Source organism: Rhinatrema bivittatum, chromosome 1 (assembly GCF_901001135.1).
Source record: "Rhinatrema bivittatum chromosome 1, aRhiBiv1.1, whole genome shotgun sequence".
Taxonomy (NCBI): domain Eukaryota; kingdom Metazoa; phylum Chordata; class Amphibia; order Gymnophiona; family Rhinatrematidae; genus Rhinatrema; species Rhinatrema bivittatum.
In genome coordinates this window covers 212,531,414-212,550,050 of record NC_042615.1, presented here as the reverse complement: position 1 = coordinate 212,550,050, position 18,637 = coordinate 212,531,414, and the positions used below count along the sequence as shown (strand labels likewise).

General features: G+C 46.3%; 1 protein-coding gene across 1 annotated transcript in view; it reads right to left on the bottom strand.

Annotated features, from left to right (window-relative positions):
- The window catches only part of TBC1D14 (TBC1 domain family member 14), a 229,332-nt gene that overhangs the window by 79,305 nt on the left and 131,390 nt on the right, over positions 1-18,637 (bottom strand). Inside the window, 1 exon segment of the mRNA XM_029591586.1 lies at positions 14,371-14,489. Coding sequence (XP_029447446.1) covers positions 14,371-14,489 — 119 coding nt within the window.

Here is an 18,637-nt window from a genome sequence, read left to right as displayed (position 1 = left end):
AGAACCACCAACCTGAGACCTCTTGCAATCTGCTGTCCCAGTAATCTCAGACCTAGTAGCCTCAGTTACTCCTCCATGCCTGGAAGAGGGTATATTGGCTGTCAAACCTGGGTCTGCAAAGTACTAGCAAAAAAAAAGAAGCCCCGAAAATATCGACTTACTTAAATCAACATGTAACTTGCTTATATTTTATTACATTTTTAATCCTACAGTAACAAACATACCTATACATAAACAGGACATATCAACTATCCACACACCCCCCTACATTATTCTATTCTAAGCTCACTCCTGTAGAGATAAAAAATGTAATTACTGTGGTAGGCAGGAGGGCCCGCATGGTACCTAATAGGGAGACCTATAATCTAATTGGTGACTAGCACTCATTGTAGATGGGGCAGACATGGCCTGCAGGCAGTCAGTCAGTCAGTTCAAGCTGCCGACATCTTTCACCTCAGTCAATGAATGAAATCATGTGAGAGACAGTATGAGAGCATGGGAGGGTGTGCATGTCTAACAGTACATGAATCTCCTTATCCACACCCATATTTAGAGCCTTACCCTCAAGACAGTCTGCTGTATATCAAACCCAATGTTCTTTGGTTTTTAGATTGTTCATTTTGCACTACTGTATTAAAATTTTAATTTTCAATTTGATTGTAATCCATTTTGAGACTAAATTGAAAAAGGCGCAATATCAAATGTCTTTAAATAAATACAAAATGAAAAAGCCTACTTTCCAAGTAGTACCTTTGTAAAACTATGATTAGAACCGCTAGAAAGCAGTGTGTCCTCTGGGGGCTGTGCGTGCATAGCAAAGAGGACGCACATTTGTCTAGCACGGGTGGCTGGTCAGAGTAAGCTCCCAAACTTTTAAAAAGCATTTTCAAATTTTATTTTTCATTGTTATGCAGAGGCAATAAAGGGAGAGAGTCAGCTTCTTGGTACACAGCGTGACCACTTTTTAAAATATTTCTTACTAGCATGCTAAATTGGCTCCTTTAACATCTAACAGGATGATCTCATTCAGCCCAGGCCAAATAGCAGAAAGAGAGAACCAGCGCAACAAATCCTATTTTTCCAGCTCCTGCTGGACCAGAAATGTGTTTTCTGCCTTGAAGGCTGGAAGGTCACCCCAATTTGACTGACTCAGCTCCCGTTCCCACCACCAGCAACACTGAGAAGTGGTGATTCATCCTGCCCAAGGCCAACAGCCGTTACCAACCCTTCTTCGGCCTGCTTGCCCAGAAGTCTAAAGGGGGCCTCGTCTAGGAGCTGTTTCTGCTTGCCTTCACCTGGACACAGAAGTAGCACTGGCAGAACCAACACTGCTACCAGAATAGGCTTAAAGCTGCTACTGCTTCTACCCTCCAGTCCATTTATTACTGCCCCTTTCCCCCGCAAATCCATCCAGAGGAGTGGCACACCGCCTCCTCGCCATTCCTGAGCACAGAGGATCACTGGTGGAGATACCCACCCAGATTCAGGGGAACCTGGAGCAGAGGCATGCAAACCCTGTCCAAACCCAGCAGCGACCTTGGCCTGTCTGGAAGCAGCTAAGCAACAGGCTCTGATGGAAGCTACTACCACACCCCCCCCCCCCCACCCCGTCCTGGATCTGGCAGGGCAATGACCCCAGGGTGCCCTGTCTTCACAAATTCCACAAAGCAACAGCATGAGTGGGAGTTGCTAGAGTGGCCCCCGCTTTCTGTAGAGCAATGAGACTGGTGGGAGAGGACTACTGTGGCCCCTGTTCCATCCTAGACTTTGTGAAGCAGAAGCCTAAGCAGAACCTTCTATCACAGTTCCCAGTCCTAATAAAGCAGACCCCCCTGGAGCAAAAGCACAGTAGGAGCTGCTTACTGCAGCCCCCACCTATCTCCTGAATCTGGCAGGGCAGAACCTACAACCCCAACTCTGATGCACCAACAATCCAGACCAAGAACGGCAGTGGCACCAGCGAGATAGTTATCAACGCCCCCTACCCAGACAGAAAAGCAGCTGCAGAGCTGTGGCCACGGCTTGCCGGCCCTACGAAACTGAAGAGAGAGGCCACTTAACTGAGAAATGGGCTAGCACTCTGCAGCAGGTGGGGTGACAGCTGACTTATGGAGCAAGACTGGAGGAGTATGGGAGATGCAGGGCGTTTCTCAAAGAGGAGCAGGAAGAAGTGCCTAAGAAGCAGCAGGAGATGTGGGGAAAGGAGGAAGGAGAGAAGGCCTGAGGACCTAATCAAGAGATGGGGGGAAGACACAACATGACTGCAGATAAAAACCATTTGGCCCATCCACATCTGCTGCTTGGCTTTATAGTCCCTTCCTCTCTCTCAGATATTTTGGTCTTGTCCCAGATTCTCTTGAAGTCAGACACTGTTTCTCCACCACCTCCACAAGGAGGCTCTTCCAAGCGTCCACCATCCTGTCTGTAAATAAATATCTCCTTACATTACTTACCCTCTTTCACAGCCATCCCATTACCCCTTGCTCCAAGCCCTCCTTTTCACTGAAAGAGGCCTGCTACCTGTGCATTTGTTCCTTGAAGGAATTTAAATATCATATCGTCCCTATCCTCCAGGATTTGCATATTTAAATCTTTAGATTTGTCCCCCTATATGCTTTATCATAAAGTGTATACCAATTTAGTAGCTGCCCTCGAACGATTTCATCCTAATATTCTTTTGAAAATGCGGGCTCCAGAACCGTGCACAATACTCCAAATGAGGCCTCACAAGAGACTTAAGCAGAAGCAATATCACCTTTTTCTTGCCGGCTACTCCTCTCCCTATGTAACCAAGCATCCTTCTGGCTTTTGCTGTCACCTTGTCCTACTTGGCCACCTTGAGATCATAAGGTAAGATCACACCCAGATCCTGCTCTTGTTTTGTACACAGATCACCACCACCTACACTGTACCGTTTCCTTGGGTTTTACAACTGAAATACGTACTTTTTTTTTTCCACATTAAATATTTCCTGCCAAACTCTAGACCAGTGGTTTCCAATCTCGTGTGTGTGTCATGCACACTTGGCACATTGTTGGCACACCATTACCTTCATCATTTTCTCTTCCCTTCCCTATCCCTTTCCCTAGACAGTACCACCACTTCCGTGTCTCTCTCTCCCCCCCTCACTCTGCATCATCACCACCTCTTCTTCTTCCACCCTCCAGCATCACCTCCTCCTCCTCTCCCCTGACATTACCTAGCATTAAATCTAACTTGCCAAACTCTAGAACAGTGACTGCCAAACTTTTTTGAGCTGTGGCACACCTGGCATCTCTTCATCGTGGCACACCACCTTCATTTTCTCTTCTATTCCCTTACCCTCCCCTTCCCCACCCCAGCATCACCACCACCACTTTCTCCCTTCTCCCCACAACCCTCTCCTCTCAACCCCCTGGTTTCCTCCTTCGCCCACACCCTGGCATGTTCCCTTCCCTCTCCCTCAATCCTCAGGCATCATCTTCTCCTCTCTCTCCACACCCCCCACCACCCTCAGCATCATCATTAGGGTCCCATGCTTCTCCCACACACCCCCGCACCATGCATCATCATCACCTTCTCCCTTCCCTCTCTCTCACCCCTAGCATTATCCCCACCACCACTTCTCTCTTCACTTCCCTCTCCCCTCCAGCCTCTATCACCTTCCCTTTCCTCTCCCTGGCAGCATCACATTATCTTTTCTCTTTCTCACTCCGTGGCATAATCACCACCTTCCTCCTTCCTTCACTCCACCCCCTGGCATTGTCACTTACTACCATAAGAAGCTTGCTGGGCAGACCAGATGGACCATTTGGTCCTTTTCTGCCATCATTTGTATATGCTACTATGTATGTTACTTTCCCCTCCCTTCTCTCTCCCCCCCATCCTCTGCCATCACTCTCCCCACCTCCTGGCACCATTTCCTTTCTCTTTCCTCCATCCCTGGCATCACCACCTTCCCTTCTCTCCCTCTCCCCACCTCTTGGTACATTCAGCTGTTCCTTCTCTCGCTCATGTCCTGGAACCGACAGCGCCTGTGAGCAACACTTACCTGATGCTGCTTCTTCCTCATCCGCCGGCTTCCCTCTGAAATCAGAACTCCACGGGGCTAGCAGATCTGGCAAGACTACAGACCCTGCACAGTTTCAACTGCGGAGGAGGAAACAGCAGCAGCAACAGATAAGCACTGGTTTCTGACCTCACCCCCCTGCTAGCGGGAGGACATCCTACAGGCCCAAGAGAGGAAGAAAGTCAAGATTGCAGCTGCACCTCAACTTCTTGTTGGGCTTTCCCCCCCCCCCCCCCAGCACACGTGCACTGCAGGGGTTGGGAAATTACTCCAGACCACTCCTCAAGCTTCTCTAGATCTCTCCTGTTTTCCGCACCTTCCAGGGGATCTATCCTGTTATAGATTTCAGGATCATCCGCACAAAGGCAAACTTTTCCCCCCCAATAGCCCTTCAGCAGTATTTCTTATACAAATATTAAACAGAACTGAGTTAAGGAACTATCCCCTGTGGCACACCACTGGTAGCAAGAGGGGAAACCTAAGAAGCAGGTAGCATGGAAGAAGGGACAGCGTGAACAACAGTGGCACGAAGTGCAAAGGAAGACACTTGTAAAAAAAACCCAAATAAATTTGTTTGACTACCTATTTTAAATACCTTACCAATTGTCTATATCCAACTATGAGAGAGAGAGAGAGAGAGAGTGCAAATGTTCAGATCTCTTCCATCTTAGCACACTGATCCTTGTTGTCCCATAGAAAAGGTAACTATTCCTTCCTTTGACACTGCTTGATGTGATGGAAAAGGTAATGAGGGTGTTGTGCCCTACAGCAGGAGTGAGCAAAGTTTTTGAGCTGCAGCCCCCCTTCCATTCATGCAATTGGTTTGAGCCCAAGATGGGTTACTAAAGGTATATACAGTGGGGCTTGATCCCCTAAAGTCAGCAGACTGGTGTGCATTACAAAGGACACTTACACATACCGTCAGGGACAAGCTGCGTATTTGTTTATTTAAAATTATTTATATACCGTTTTTGCAATAAAATATTGAACAAAACGGTTTACAATAAATTAAGAGACAAAACAAATGTAAAATGAAAGAAAATTACAAACATACAATTATATAAATTATGCAAACAATACAAGGTTAATATTAAAAATGATTAAAAATTAAAGAAAAGGGAGGAAGAAGCAGCAAATGGATGAAGTCATGGTAACAACTGTGTATAGTGAAATTAAGTGTGGTTTGTGTCTGAGATGGCAAAAGCTTTGGAGAATAAGTATGTTTTTAATGATTTCTTGAATTCCTCAGAGTTTGAGATTTGACAAAGAGGGGTCGGTAAAGAGTTCCATAATAGAGGACCTGCTACTGAAAAAGCTCTTTTTCTGGTGAGATCTAAAACGTGCCAGACATACTGAAGGGATGTCTAATAGGTTTTTGTTTAGAGATCTTAAGTGCCTAGATGGTTTATAGATCCGAAGAATGGAACAGAGCCAAATCGAAGAAGGGTGATGTAGTAGTGAGTGAACAACAGATAATATTTTATAAAGGATTCTGAATTTGATGGGTAACCAATGTAAAGAATATAGAGTTGGAGTGATATGACTTAACGGGTGAGCCTAGTAAAATGCAAGCAGCAGAATTTTGTATAAGCTGTAAAGGTCGGATCGCAGAGTCAGGAAGTCCAAGTAAAGCCCATTACAGTAATTCAGTATATATTGCAAACTAGTATACTCAAGGTAAATTTTCAAAGTCACAATTCATTATCTCTGCATTTTTTGTAAAATAAAATTAAAAACTGAAAAATGCTGCTTGCATAAATATTCAACCCTTTCAGACTAGTACTTGGTAGAACCACTTTTTGCTGGAATAATAGCTTTAAGTCTGTTGGGTTAAGTTTCTACCAGCTTTGCACACTGTTTGGAGTGAGTTTTGCCCATTCTTCCTAGCAGATTTGCTCCAGGTTGTTCAGATTGCAGTTATAAACATCATCCATCCAACCAAAGTTTCAAATAGCACCACAGATTCTCAACTTGACTGAGATACAGACTTTGACTTGTCCACTGGAGAACATTCACCTTTGTGTTGTTCAACCATTATGTTGCTTTGGCCTTGTGCTTGGTAGCATTGTCCTGCTGAAAGGTGAACTTTCTCCCAAGTTTAAGTTTTTTTAGCAGACTGAAACAGGTTGTCTTGCCATATCCCTCTATATGTTGCACTATCCATCCATCCTTTAATTTTAACAAGATGCCCAGTCCCCGCTGAGGAAAAGCATCCCCACAACATGATACTACCACCCCCATACTTTACTGTTAGGATGGTGTTTGCTGAGGAATGGGTAGTGTTAGGTTTGCGCCACACACAGTTTTGAATTTTGGCCAGAAAGCTCCATTTTTGTCTCATCCCACCACAAAAGCTTATCCCATGTTTTAGTTGGGTTAGTGATGCTTTCTGGAAAACTCCAGACGTGGTTTGATATGGATTTTCTTCAGTAATGGCTTCTTTCTAGCCATCATCCCATGTAGGCCAGTTGTAAGCAGAGCTCTCAATATGGTTGACTGGTGCACCTTCACTCTGTCTCAGCCACTGGACCCTGTACCTCCTTCAAAGTGATTGTTGGCCTCTCTGTGGCTTCCCTCACAGGTCTCCTTGCTCTGACGCCGAGTTTTGAAAGATGGCCTTGTCTAGGCGGTGTCTGGGTGATATGATGCAGCTTCCATTTCCTCACAATTGATCCAACAGTGCTCACTGGGATATCCAAGTACTTGGATATTATTTTATAGCCTTTTCCTATCTTGGGCATGTTTATAACTAATTTTCTTAGAAAGCGCAGTTGCTTACCTGTATCAGGTATTCTCCTAGGACAGCAGGATGTTAGTCCTCACAGATGGGTGACATCATCGGCACAGAAAACTTTAGTCAAAATTTCTAAAAGCTATGACTCGCACACTGAGCATGTGCAGCATTCCACTATCCGCGCATCCACGCGAGGTCCCCTTTCAGTCCTTTTCCGCAGTGCAGTTGCCTCGCAGTTTTTGAAGCTCCATTTGCCATTTTGCGCTTAGGATTTGCAATGTTTCTCCGGTCCCCCTTCATGGTCGGTGTATCCTCCTCGGCCGATACATAAACATCTTTCTTCCTTCCATGCAGTCAATTCCCAGCGTCCCACTTCTTGGATCCGCATGAGGTTTGCATCCTCTGCCTGGGGGCATCGCATGACGTCAGAGGGTGAAAACTGTGTGTCAGATGACCCCCCCAGGGCCGTCGTGCTTGCCTTGACAAAATGGAGAAACTCTTTGGTTCAAAAAAAAATCTGCTCCACCTATGCCCGTATCAGAGCCATCGACACCCAGGGGGGGGGGGGGGGGGGTGTCAAGGAGAACCACTCGATACGCTCCCCCTCGCCACACCCACGATGGCATAGACTACAGGCTGAGGGGGCTGGTGACCAATCCCCCTTGATCTCACCGTTCTCCAGGACATCGGCATCCTCCGCCTCTTTGGCGCCAGGGAAAGACCAGACCGAGCACTGTGGGAGATCCCACAAGCATTGACACCGATCCCAGTCGGCACATGTCTCCAGTTCCGGTGAGGTGTCTGCGGCTGCCATACCACCACTGAAGCAACCCCGGCCCCAATCAGCCCCCCAAGCAGGCTCCAGCTACTGGCTTTTGACTAGAGGCAAGGGAGCACGATACAGCAAGATGTTCGCCTGATGCAGGATCCCCCCCAGTGGGAGGCAGACTTCTTTGCTTTGCCCACCACTGGTCGACCATCACCTTGGACAACTGGGTCCTTACCATAGTCCACCAGGGGTATCGTCTCAATTTCAGAAGTATCCCAGGGGACTCTCTCCCATGTCCATCGTGGGGTTCGTCCGCCCAGCAGGTCATACTTCAAACAGAGCTATCCGCCCTTCTCGCGGCAGGAGCAGTAGGGCCCGTTCCTTGTCCTCAGCAGGACTGAGGGTTCTATTTGAGGTATTTCCTCATTCCAAAGAGAACTGGGGGCTTACGCCCCATTCTCGATCTTAGGGCATTGGACAAGTTTCTTGCAAGAGAAAAGTTAAAAATGGCTTCTCTGGAGACTCTGATTCCCCTCCTCAAAAGAGGAGATTGGATCTGCTCCCTCGATCTCAAAGACACATACGCCCACATTGCCATCTTCCCCGAGCACAGAAAGTACCTCCGCTTTGTGCTGGAGAAGGCACACTACCAGTACAGGGTGCTACATTTGGCTTTGCCTCAGCCCCTCACATCTTCACCAAGTGCCTGGCAGTTGTGGCACTGACCTCAGGCACCATGCAGTGCACATCTTCCCCTATTTGGATGACTAGCTGGCAAAAAGCGACTGCCGCATAGAGGCACTGGATGTTTTGGCCCCAACGTTGCGGACGCTTCAATCATTGGGTTTTGTCATCAACTACCCAAAATCTCACCTCTGCCTACCTCCCCAGATGGACTTCATAGAAGCCAGACTGGACACAGTTCAGGCAAAGGCATTCTTGCCCCACGATAGGGCCCTGGCCCTTTCTTCGTTGCAACCTTTGTGCGCAGTAGTCGGAATGCGAGTGCACACCTTCTGCTTCGCTTGCTGGGTTACATGGCAGCCTCAGTCCATGTTATCCCAATAACCTGCCTCTGCATGCGCAGTGCACAATGGACATTGAGGTCGCAATGACAGCAAGCATCCCAGGACCTCGAGTTGTGTGTCTGTCACACAACCTCTAAAGGGGTCTCTGTCCTAAAGCAGGGAATTCCCTCCCAGGCTACACTGCCTCAGGTAGTGCTTACCACTGATGCCTCCCATCAGCGCTGGGGAGCCCACGTGGACGGCATCCACAAGCAAGGTCACTGGACTGTTCAGGAAGCTCTCTGCCAAATAAATGTCAGAGCTTCAGGCGATTCGTTACGCGCTCTGGGCTTTCCGAGACCGGTTGCTCAAGACAGTCCTGCTTCGGATGGAACCAAGTCACGATGTGGTATATCAACAAGTAAGAAGGCACAGGGTCATTTAGGAGGCGGTACAGATCAGGTCATGGGCTCTGTCACAGATGATATTACTGCAAGCAACATCTCACCGGGACTGTGAACGTGTTGGCAGACCGCCTAAGCCGCTCTTTCCAGCCACATGAATGGTCCCTGAATCTGAAGGTGGTGGCCTGGATTTTCCACCAGTGCAGTACCCCGGATGTGGACCTTTTCGCCACATCTGCACAACTGCAACGTGAGCAATCTTTGCTCCCGGTTCGCATAGGATGGACATCCAGCCTTCAACGCCTTCTCCCTTCATTGGGGAAAGCGTCCCCTGTACACATATCCTTCTCTTCCGCTCCTCTTGAAGACTCTCCTGAAGCTTCCAGAGGACCGAGGGACCATGATCCTTGTAGCGTCCTACTGGCTAGGCAGGTCTGGTTCCCTCTCCTTCGGGATCTATCAATCAAGGATCCCCATCAGACTGGGGACCACGCCCGACCTGATAACTCAGAACCAGGGCAGCCTGCGCCATCCAAATCTCCGGGCACTGGCCTTGACTGCTTGGATGTTGAGCGCCTAATCCTTCAGGCCTTGGACCTTTCAGACCACGCCTCTCAGGTGCTGGTGGCTTCTCGGAAGCCTTCCACCAGGAAGTCTTACAGGTTGAAATGGAAGAGCTTCTCCACCTGGTGTGTGGGGCATGGCTTAGATCTGTTCATCTGTCCCCCTTCCCAGGTTCTTGGACTATCTGTGGCACCTTTCTGAGACTGGGCTTAAAAATGTTTACATACCGTACCGAGGAGGATTCACCAACAGCGAAGGGGGACCAGACAATGGACCGGAGAAAAATTGCAAATTCTAAGCACAAAAAGGCAAACAAACAGAGCTCCAAAAACCATGAGGCAAAGGAACTGTGGAAAGAGAGACTAAAGAGAACCTCACATGGATGCGCGGATAGTGGCATGCTGGGCATGCTCAGTGTGTCAGTCGACAAAAGTTTTCCGTGCCGGGCTCCATCTGATGTCAACCATCTGTGAGGACTACCATCCTGCTTGTCCTAGGAGAATGTTCTTTGGTCTTCATTTTCACAGCTTTCCTTCAGATTCACAATCTGACCAATAGTACTGGAATTCGGGAATCTTATCTAGAAAAGCTGATCTTTAATGATTCACAGGTAGAAGCCAACTGTAAGCCAATTGTTAGGGCAATACCTTTCACCTGTGTAAACTTGGAGCTTCTATAGCACAGGGGTTGACTATTTATGCAAACAGCATTTTTCAGTTTTCAATTTTATTTTACAAAAAATGCAGATAATAATGAATTGTGACTTTGGAAATTTACTTTAAGAGCATATTGGTTAGCAATAACATACTGTCTGGAACACTCTCTAAGCATCATTTGTAATCCTCACAAATCGGCTGACTTTTTAGAGGGTTGAATACTTTTGCAAGCCACTGTATGTATACATACATAAATACGCACACATGCGCACATTCACACACACGCGAAGTGTATTCAGCAGGCAACCAGTGGCTCAAAAGCCCCCAATTTCTCTTCAAGTTGCTGAAAGGAGTATGCAGACACAAACAAGCACACAGGCATAGAGAGGCAGACACCCTGTATCCACATAGACCGAGACAAACAGATACCCAGACAGACACAAATACTATTACCCCATGCCCAGACAGACACAGAGAGAGAGACACTCTACAGAGAGATAGATACCTAACACCCAGACAGGTGACCTTGACATATCCCACCTAGAGAGAACAACCCCCAGACAGAAGAGACACACCACAGATGGACACAGAAAAAGTCATAGACACAACACACCCAGATACAGAGAGCCATTAGGCAGACCTTACCACACAACAGAGACACAGACCATACACATGGATCAAAGTGCACACACACACACACACCCCCCCACAACAAAAGGGGCTGGAACATTTTTCAAAAAAACTTAGGTGCCAGCCAAAACTTTTCAGGAGCTGAGAAAAACTCCATCCCACCCAGCTCAACTTTTTTTTTTTTTTCCTGTTTTCACTAATTTTTCCTGTTTTTCTTTTTGTATTTTTCTTAGTTTATTCTTTTTTGTCTTCTCATGTTTTAACTTTTTTTTTTTTTGCACTATTTGCCTTTATTTCCCATTCATTGCCTCCTCCCCTCTCCCATTCCACTTCCTCATTCTCTTCTCCCCCTGCGGGTAACAGCTGTGATATCTCTCTCCCCGAGCAGGAACTCCTCCCAGACTGAGGCCTGATGTGGCAGTGCTTCCTGGCTTATGGACCTGGCACATTGGCCGCTCCCATGTCCGCTTCTGCCACAGAGTAAGCGGCTCCCCCGCCTGGGCCTTCCACAGCAGAAGCAGCTCCTCTCCCTGGACCAAGACGACGTATGGCTAAGCCGTGGTATGCTTAGGACGACGACACCAAGTTCTGGCAGTTCCTGCCCTCCACGGGTCACAGACTCAACAGCATAAGCCATCTCTTTCTTTCCTGATTAGGCAACTAGTGTGGGCCCCCTCCCCCGCCATGTCATGAGCTTTCTTCAGGCCATGTCCCCCCCCCCCACGTCACACACGTTCCCTATGGATGTAACGAGTAAATGCTATGGCCATGTGGACTAAGTGGTGTGTGGAAATGACTAGTGACCTTTCAAATTATATAACTATCAGAAAGCAGTGCGTTTGCTATGTTAGTCCACCTGAAAGCACAGAAATGAAGGTCAGCAAAAGAAAAATATCTCAAGTGATACTTTTTTATTGAACTAACTTACACTTAACTGGCTTTCAGGAGCTGACACTCCTTTCCCTCAGGTCAAAAAATGGGAAAACTCTTGGAGTGTCCTAGTGGTTATATCAATGGGTTAAGAACCAGGAAAGCCATCTCACTTCCCCCACTGACACTTCTTGTGATCTTGGGCAAATCATTTTATTTCCCTTTGTCGTCTCAGGTACCCACTTAGCTGAGAGTATACTTAGGTTCAGCCACACGTGGTGGCGACTGCCCCACATCGAGGGGGAGGGGGAGAGAGAGCGCGAGAGAGAGAGACCTGTTTAACCAAATACTTTTTTGCCTCAAATGATAGCTCTATGAAAATGGAAATATTAAAGGTCAGTTTTAGGCACAGAATTATTGATGCAACTTTGAGAACTGTTTTAAAGCATCAGTACAAAAACGTTTTCAGATAATTTGGTAAGCAATTAAAAAAAAAAACCCCCAAAAAACTTGTTCATTCTCATATATGGTTCATCGCAGAGACAATGATTGGGTGTCTAAGGTTTTTGAAACGTCAGCTTACTAAACCATTTCCATCATTATGAACCCACATTAAATCATGCTGATTTTTATCCGAACCTCCTGCAGACATCACACTGTATACAAAGCAAGAGAACAGCTGAGGAGAAGACTGGGGGCCCAGACCATACACAGGAGACCGTGAATCGTGTAATGGCTCAATGTAGGGCTGGCTGTGGACAGAGCCAGATCGGTCGTCTAGCAGTATTGCCTAAAGCCATCCACACTACTAGCTGGCCAGTTTGCTCACGAAGGCAATTAAGTAATTAAATAGTTCAATTTCTGTGACAGTAAGTTGATTCATAGTGGTACTTGCCCTGCGTTGCTCAGTAAAGCCAAATTCACTGGTCTCTTTTAAACCTTACATGTGCTGGCACTGTTTTATCTAAAGTGTTAAAGTTTCTATAATGTAAGAGCAGCACAGGTGACTATTTTATGAAGTAAAGAGAACTTACACTGTGCCTGGGATCCTGAATACTGTGCGAGTGATCTTTAGAGGAAGCATTTCATTATTTATGGCTGGGAGAGGAGAAGAAGGGAGGCAGCGTGCTGTGCAAGGGCACCGTGACCTTGCTTCTCTCAACCTCTCCAGCTAGTACTAAGCCAACATAAAAAAAAAAAAAGATCAAGCGCAGCACCACACACTAAGACATTCTTCAACTTAAGTCAGGAGAGAAACAATTCAGCATTATATTTCCTTATCTCTCTAACAGCATGATTTAGAGAATGGGCTGATGAACACACTGGGTGGCACTAGGAACCTTATCTACAAGTAAGCCCAATATTGGCCAGCTGGAGACCCACCTGTACAAAAATGTACCTACCTGCCCCCACATTTAGTTAGGAATAGTCTAAAATGTTATATTTTTTCTTTAATGAACTTACAACAAATGTTAGGGCTGCTTCAGACCTTTTGTTCTAGGGTTTTATATTCCAGAAGAGCCCTGCTATTTGGGCAATGTCTACCAGACAAATAGGTTTCTAATAGACCAGTAAGGAAATGGCATTATAATTCAGTAGTTCCATTAGAATAGAACACGTTACCTGCTTATGCCATACACCAAAAATATCTTGAAGCCTACAAGGTAATATATACTATCTGTAAAGGCTCATGCAACTTTCTCAGATAAAGCCACTGAATTCGGCATTTAAATTATGCTCCAACAAATCCATTCAGAGCTTACTTTTATTACACTAATAGATATCGACATGTAATCTTATTTGCAGTGAAGCACCAAAGAAGATTCTGGCAACTACTTTATAGAGTCACCATCCTGTCAACTTTCTAAACTCTCTATGAAACTGCATTCCCATTCCATCTCCCTTCTCTTGCCGACTGACACCCATCCCCACCGGACTCACTGGTAGAGGGAACAGGATGAACAGAACCAAGCTACAAAGGAAGTCGGGAAGACCTTAAAACAAAAGCCTGAAGGTGCGAGTACAAGCAAGCTGCAACAAGAAAAGCAAATCTGCTCAGACCTTCCTCTGGGATTATAGCAGCCTATTATCAAAGAAGCCCCCTTCCACAAAGAGTTTTGTAGGTCATGACAAATGGTCAAGTTGGAGGCATCTCTTTCTACTGAAGGGCATCTGCTGAGGAGCTCTGGGAGGGTCAGAGCGAAGGTGAGCGTGCTGTGTTCCAGGACCCTCCATGAGCGCCATTGACTGCAGCTGCCTCCTGCCAGCCAGATGCTCTTATTAACATGCAATACATAAACAGTCATTTAAAAAAAAGAAATCACGGGGCCCAAAATTCAGCACACTATTTTCAACAAAAAGATGCCTGCATTGGTATTCTTAATGAAGTAGCCCAAACTGTCTATGCTCTCAATACTTTGAAGTCAGAAGACCTTAACTGCAATAGCCGCCACCACCACCCTCTGAAAGAAGAAAGGCGGTTTAGCCCTTCAGAAACTGAGCAATCCAATCGGCTAGTAATTTCCCACCACATGAGAACAGCTGCAATCCGCACAATTCTGATCTCTAAAGCGGCAAAAGCCAACAGTGTGTGCCTGCTGGGTGGGTGGAAGAAATTCTCTGAATACCCCCGTTTTGTAGGCCGGAATCGGAGTGAAAGCAACATGGGAGACACCGTGCGAGACTTACGCTGGTCTGTCCTCCAGGATAAGTGCCGTTGTGGAGAGAGGCTCAAAGTCCAGGTTCTTCCTCACACTCTGCTTGGGCGAGGGGGACCTGTGGGCTCGTCCAGTCCTGGCTTCATAGTCCTGCACACAGACAGAGAGAACAGCACTTTGGTCAAAGCCTCTCTTGCATTACTGGAGAACAGGGACAAACTCTGCATTGCCATCTAGTACATACACCCCCGACCAGGATCTGCACCCTGCTTCCCAAAGAGCTTTCAATTGCAAAGAGAGACAAAGGCAAGAGAAAGCCTTAGGGCATAGGCTGGGATGAGAGGGTGCAGTGGCAGTGCTTAATGTTGCCATGTGCAGGAGGTGGGTTCCATTCCCGGTCAGGCCAGGCCAGGCCATCCTGCTGCTGCTGGGTCTCTCTAAGCTTTGTGCCTAGCAGCAGACATACTTGGAAGAGCTGAACTAGAACAGTATGTATTAAATCATACAGAGTAGCACGAGTCTATACAGTATAAGAATGGAAGCAAAAAGAATAACCAGTTAATTATATGACAAGTAAACCTAAAAGCATATTTCATTAAGCCACCCATTTATTAGTTACTACATTTTATGCCTAACATGCAATTAATAACTTCATTATCAACAGTAAGCCTTTTTTTTGTTTGTTTTTGTTTTTTTGGATACAGAAAAGTTCTTTGGAATCAGCTGACATCCAAGATCATAGACAGGATTGAATAAAATTGGGGGGGGGGGGGGGGGGGGGGAGAACCCAAACACACTGAGTGCCTTTTGCTGGAGTCTTTGTAGAGATTCTGACTTTCAAAATTCTTTGCTGCTTGCCACAGTAACTGGATTAAAAATGGCATCCACATAGGTTACAAAACACAAAGACAGCAGAGCACACAGAAAAACAAACTGCTGAGTCCACTTTGGAGCAGCAAGCAGACTCCCGCCAGCCTCTCCCCCTCCCCAGTGTTACCTGCAGTCCCGGAGACCGGTTCTGTCTGGATAGTAGGACCGGGAATGACATCCACATAGACCAAACACACAAAGAGAACATTCTGCTGAGGTTCTTCTCACAGCAGTCAGACAGATTCAATTCACTGTTATCAGAAGTCCACCTTAAGTCTCCTCTCATTCTTTCAAGTTTCCTCCCTGAAATTTGCAGCTTGGATTTTTTTTTCTTTCTGCCATTTCCACAGCTGCACAGAAGTCCCTCTATTGCTTTCTTCTACCTCAAAACACACAGTTCAACAGCCAATCTTTGCTCTGTTTAAAAAGATGTTTTACAACAAAGTACCAATAAAAACAACACAAGTGTGCACTTTTTCCCAAAACGTTGTGACCTCTCAGAACTTACACCTGGCAGCATTTTTCATAATGCATGAATTTATATTATAGCCAACCCAAATACTCCCTTGCCATAACTTCCTTCTCTGGTGTCTCGTCACGCTACAGAGGCAGCCAGCGTTCACAGTCCCTAGAGATAAGGAAGTCACTGCTCAACAGTGACACCTACTGGCTGGGGTCCGGAGGGAACAGCAGTCCGCGGCTCCTGGCCAAAAACCTTCACTGCACTGGCTGGGCTGTTGGGGGTGCAGGGCACATAAAATAGAAGAAAAAACCCTGGGTAGTGCCGGAGCCCTACAGAGGCTGGTTCCAGTTCAGCTGGAAGCCCAAAAGAGCAGGAGGAAACTGCAGAGCAAAAAATAAATAAATAAATAAAATAGCCTTAAAGGGCAGCAAGATATTTTATCCTGCTTTGATGCACTGTTTTTGATTAGGCTTAAAAATATGAAAGAACAAACATATAATAGCATAAACAAAAAGCTTCTGCTCTAATGTCCTCACAACAGGAGAGACATGCAAAGAAAACCAGACAAGACACCTACCCTCCTATAGCACTGTACTACAGTCCACTCTAGCAAATCCCACCACAATGGAGAAACATTCCCATGCCCATCCAGTCTCCCAGTTATTTTGTCCACAATGCTGAGGATACATCCCACCTGCCAGCCACACAAAGTGACCACTGGAAAGGTATTTCCTTATCCTGAACAGTGGCTTCCTCCATTGCACTCAAGCATCCTGGCTAAAAGAGCACACAGGATTCCCTTCTCATTTCCCTCCAGCACCCCAACTTTCCTGTGCCTACTCTAAATATAACCAGCAGTACTAGCATGGCCGTTGTCCAGATATCTTGTCGCATATGCCCTGTGCATAGCCTGCAGGACAGGTCTTCTAGTTATTACAGAACACACAGCCTGCAGACAGACTTAACTGCTCGTTGGTTCTATAGCCATAGCCTTCCAGACAATCCCAGCCATGTGGATGCCTGTGTTACCACTAGGCCTTCTTCCATTTCATGTTAACCACCATTGCCATTCATATTGGCAGCCCCAATGCTCCCTGTAGAATCAGGTAAGTACGGTGATAGGAACACAAACATGTGCCGTTAGGTCAGGTTTCCTGCTCTTCCCACTTTTAGCAACTAATGAACCTCTATACTAACCCCGTATCCTCTTAAAACTCCTATCGTTTTAGCTGCCACCACCTGCCCCCGGAGGGCATTTCACACTTCCACCAACCTTTCTGTGAAAAAATATTTCCTGACATTTCTCCTCGCTTGGAGCCTCACCATCATAACCCCTCATCTTAGAGCTTCTCTTTTACTTGAAACAAGTTTACTTCTTGTGCATTAATAATACCTTCCAGGTATTTCAAGATCTCTATCATGTCTTACACCTCTCCTCTAAGGCATACGTGTTTAGATTTCTAAGCCTCACCTCTGATAAAACCCCAGACACTTTTCTGGACCATCTCAATTCAATCTATATCCTTCTAGAGGCAGGGCCTCCAGAATTGGATACAATACTCTAGGAGAGGTCTCACTAATTATACTAAGTACCTGCACAACAGTATAATCACCTCCCTATTTCTACTACTTGTGCACTTCTTCATGCATCCCTCTGTCTCTGGTCACTGCCTTGTCCCACCATTTCCCCACTGTGAATTCATGAGATAATCCCCTCAAGGTCTCTTTCCTGCTTCATGGAAAACATTCTCACTCCTTATCGTACACCACTTCCTTGGATTTCTGCAACCAAAATGCTTTTTTTTAAATTTAAAACTTAGTTGTCAAACAGTTGACCAGGCTCTCTTAGATCACTTCTCATTCCATCTACTCTTTCAAGCATAGCCAGTTTGTGTTTAGAAACACAAACTGTCTTAAAAGGTACCGCATTTTTATCAGTGTTAAACAGATTAAAGTTCTTGCTGGAAGGCACACGATGAGCCCATTTTTAGCTCCTCATGTAAATAATGTGCTTTAATCATCACTGCATAAATATGCATTTGTAAATAATGTCACAAGACAGGAAATACTAGGTCTAATCCATTGAGAGAAGCATGCTTTTACATTCCACTTTGCATCCTTCAGATCAACACAATGACATACCTTGGCGGAAGGTAAAATATCACACACTGTCCAAAACACTTTTCTTCTGCGCAAGAAGCCATAAAGAATACAACATAGCGCTTTGCCCCTTCCTGCCAGCTATTTACGATTGCTCTATTTCACAGAAGGAGAAAAGAAATGTTGCACAATTCTGGAGCATCACGTTCAATGCCCTCGCTCACCATGAAAGCTGCAGATCCTCAGAGGCAATTACACCGGAACCCCCATTCCATCTTACATCATCGCGGGCCACGCCGCTTTAAGGCTACAGAAGGGAAACAGACGAACAAAACAGCTTCCATTGTCTTCTTTAATAAAGAGCCATGCATGGAAGACACCTGACACCGGTGAGCCCGAAAGAGCGGATCATCTGGTCCTCATTCCTGCCTCTCTCTGTCTCTCTCTTTCTGCCTGCAGCGAGGGAGCAGGCTGCAGCAGCCATTTTAATCAGCCGCAGATCGCGGGCATCCCGGTCGGAGCTCTCCTGCTCCTCCTGTAATGCCTGAACAGGGTGGGATGGGAAGAGGGCCGAGGGCTGCTCATTCCGACGGCGTGGCGTGCACGGACACCGGAAGCCTGTCCGCGTTTTGGATGGCAATCCGAGTCAACATCTTAAATAAATTACCGATACTGTACAGAGTATTTTTTGTTTTTTTAGGAGGAACACCCTGCCACACACAAAAGAAAATAAGAAACCACCCTCATCGAAATATACTTTTAATTGCTACAAAATAAGCCTGGGTTATCATTATACCAGTGAAAAGGGGTCAGTTTAGATGAAGCCCTGACCGACCTGCTGAATGCCGGTCCCCTTTCTATACAA